Raw genomic sequence first — 3,676 nt, forward strand, 5'->3', positions numbered from 1 at the left:
AAAACCCTCAACAACATTTTAGCAAACAGAATTCAGCAACACATCAAAAAGCTCATACACCATGATTAAGTTGGGTTCATTCCAGGAATGCAAGGATTCTTCAATATATATGAATCAATCAATGTGACACACCATATTAACAAATTGAAAGATAAAAACCATATGATCATTTCAATAGATGCAGAAAAAGCCTTTGACAAAATTCAGCACCCATTTATGATTAAAACTCTTCACAAAATGGGCATAGAAGGAACCTACCCAACATAAGTAAGTAAAGTCTCTCACTCGTGTCCGACTCTTTGCAACCCCATGAACTGTAGCCTACCAGACTCCTCTGTCTATGTGATTTTCCAGGCAAGATGTACTGGAGTGGGTGGCCATTTCCTTCTCCAGGAGATCTTCCTGACCCAGGGATCTAACCTGGGTCTCCAGCATTGCAGACAGATGCTTTGCCATCTGAGCCTCCAGTAAAGGCCATATATGATAAGCCTGCAAAAAACATTATTCTCAACGGTGAGGAACTGAAAGCATTCCCCCTAAGATCAGCAACAAGACAAGGGTGTCCACTTTCACTGCTATTATTCAACATAGCTCTGGAAGTCCTAGCGACAGCAATCAGAGAAGAAAAAGAAATAAAAGGAATCAGGATCGGAAAAGAAGTAAAGCTCTCACTGTTTGCAGATGACATGATACTGTACATAAAAACCCTAAAGATAGTATCAGAAAATTACTAAAGCTAATCAGTGAATTTAGCAAAGTTTCAGGATACAAAATCAATACACAGAAATCACTTCCTTTTCTATATAATAACAATGAAAAATCAGAAAGAGAAATTAAGGAATCAATCCCATTCACCATTGCAACAAAAAAAAAATTAAATATCTAGGAATAAACTTACCTAAGGAGACAAAAGAACTGTACACAGAAAATTATAAGACACTGATGAAAGAAACTAAAGATGACATAAACAGATGGAGAGGTATTCCATGTTCCTGGGTAGGAAGAATCAATATTGTGAAAATGCCTTTGAACTGTGGTGTTGGAGAAGACTCCTGAGAGTCCCTTGGACAGCAAGCAGATCCAACTAGTCCATCCTAAAGGAAATGAGTCCTGAATATTCATTGGAAGGACTGATGTTGAAGCCGAAACTCCAATACTTTGGCCACCTGATGTGAAGAGCTGACTCATTTGAAAAGATGCTGATTCTGGGAAAGATGGAAGGCAGCAGGAGAAGGGAATGACAGAGGGTGAGATGGCTGGACAGCATCACCAACTCAATGGGCATGAGTTTGAGTAAACTCTGGGAGTTGGTGAAGGACAGGGAGGCCTGGCGTGCTGCAGTTCATAGGGTCGCAAAGAGTCGGACACGACTGAGGGACTGAACTGAACTGAACTGATGGCTGATTCACGTTGAGGTTTGACAGAAAACAATGAAGTTCTGTAAAGCAATTATCCTTCAATTAAAAAAAAAAACTACAATGAGATATCACTTCATACCAGTCAGAATGACCATCATCAAAAAAATCTACAAACAATTAATTTTAGAGAAAGTGTGGAGAAAAGGAAACCATCTTTCACTGTTGGTGGGAATGCAGATTGATACAGCCACTATGGAAGACAGTATGGAGAAAATTCCTTAAAAAACTAGGAATAAAACCACCATATGACCCAGCAATCTCACTATTAGGCATATACTCTTAGGAAACCAAAATTGAAAAAGACACATGTACCCCAATATTCATTGTAGCACTTTATAATAGTTAGAGTATGGAAGCAATCTAGATGTCCATGGACAGATGAACAGATCAAGAAGCTGTGTTACATATATACAATAGAATAATACTCAGCCATAAAAAGGAACATATTTCAGTTAGTTCTAATGAGGTGGATGAACCTTGAGCCTATTTTACAGAGTGAAGTAAGTCAGAAAGAGAAAAACAAATACTGTATACTAACACATATATATGGAATCTAGAAAGATAGTACTGAGGAAATTATTTTCACAGCAGCAATGGACACACAGATATAGAGGACAGACTTGTGGACACAGTGATGGGTGGAGGAGGGATGTATGAAAGAGTAACATGGAAACTGCATCACCACATGTAAAATAGATAGCTAATGGAAATCTGCTCTACGACTCAGGGAACTCAAACCTGAGCTCTGTACCAACCTAGAGGAGTGGGATGAGGAGGGAGGTGGGATGTAGGTTCAAGAGGGAGGGGACATATGTATACCTATGGCTGATTCATGATGATGTTTGGCAGAAACCAATACAATACTGTAAAGCAATTTGCTTTAATTAAAAATAAGTACATTTTAAAAAGTGCTACTTCTCCCCAGATTGATCTATAGATTCAACATAATCCCACGCAAAAGCCCAGCAGGGTGTTTTTTTTTTTCTTTTTGAACATTGTATCACATTTTAAAATTTAATATATGTTTCTCTGAATACATATGATAAAATACTCTGATTATATCAAACAAGTAAAAATTGCAAACACTTAGATCCTACCATAGTCTAGTTCTTCATAATCAATGTGATGGTTACTCTACAGTCCTGAGAAAAGCTGTGTCAAAAACTAAAACTGAAAAATCCTTCCAGGAGCTCAGTCATCCCCAACCCCCCTTAAAATTAAAAGTTTCCCAAATTATAGCAAATATAAAAGAGGTATTTAGTAATTTATAGCACTCTTTGAGAGAGTTATTTCTCAATTCTTTAGCTAATTTAGGTACAACTGCTTGTTCTCTAATGCCATCTTTATCAACTGTATCATGCAATATTAGAAGTTGGAGACAAAAATCAAGCTTTCCTTAGCTCTGCCAAATCACGATTCCTGATGAGTGTGTTCTTGAAAATGGTGGAAAGTTTTTCTATTTGATAGTGGAGAACATGATGTAGAATATTGGTATCTGGCACAGAATCTGGCTTGGAGGATTTGGTTAAATATGAGTACCGGACGTGTGAAGGAATATTTAAATTTAGTTCAGATGTGTTCCACCAGTTGTATAGGTTATATGCATTGATAAGAAATAACACCTTTTCCCTCGTTGCAGCCAAGAAAGCAACATGGGTCACCAACAGCTATACTGGAGCCATCTGAGAAAATTCGGCCAGGGTCCTCACTCTTGCTGGGTCTGCTCAAACCAGCAAGGTCTGATCCGGAAGTACGGCCTCAGTATGTGCCGCCAGTGTTTCCAGCTGTATGTGAAGGACATCTGCTTCACTGAGTTGGACTAACCGAGCTTCCTTAAGTGGAAGGAACACATCAACATTATGCAGCACATCAGCGTTATGCAGAAAGAGTACTAGCTCTTTGTATATAAAAGAAAAGCTTTAAAAACTTCAAAAAAAAAAAAAAAAGAAAGAAAAAGAGAAATAGCAGCATTCCTCATCTGTTTGTTTTACTTTCAGGAAATTTGAAGACATTTACAGCATACTTTTTGATGTTAAACAGAACTTAAACATTCAACATTAGTTCCTGAATCCTTAATAACTGACCTCAAGAAAGAAGATACCACTGCTTTCTCTAAAATATATATGAATGTAGTTATTTCATCAATGTATTACGGTTTTTGTGTACAGAGCTTTCACCTCCTTTATTAAATTTATCCCTAGATATTAATATTTTATTCTTTTTGATTCAATTGTAAATAAGATTATTTTCTTAATTTC

At 37.2% G+C, this 3,676-nt stretch overlaps 1 protein-coding gene across 1 annotated transcript; it reads left to right on the forward strand.

Moving 5' to 3' along the window:
* Positions 1 to 3,070: 3,070 nt before the first annotated feature.
* LOC139035035 (small ribosomal subunit protein uS14-like) lies at positions 3,071 to 3,241 on the forward strand. Its single transcript, XM_070467149.1, has one exon. The coding sequence runs from the start codon at positions 3,071 to 3,073 to the stop codon at positions 3,239 to 3,241; it is 171 nt and encodes a 56-aa protein (XP_070323250.1).
* The last annotated feature ends 435 nt before the right edge of the window (positions 3,242 to 3,676 follow it).

The sequence above is a fragment of the Odocoileus virginianus genome, chromosome 5, assembly GCF_023699985.2.
Source record: "Odocoileus virginianus isolate 20LAN1187 ecotype Illinois chromosome 5, Ovbor_1.2, whole genome shotgun sequence".
In the NCBI taxonomy this organism is placed as follows: Eukaryota; Metazoa; Chordata; class Mammalia; order Artiodactyla; family Cervidae; genus Odocoileus; species Odocoileus virginianus.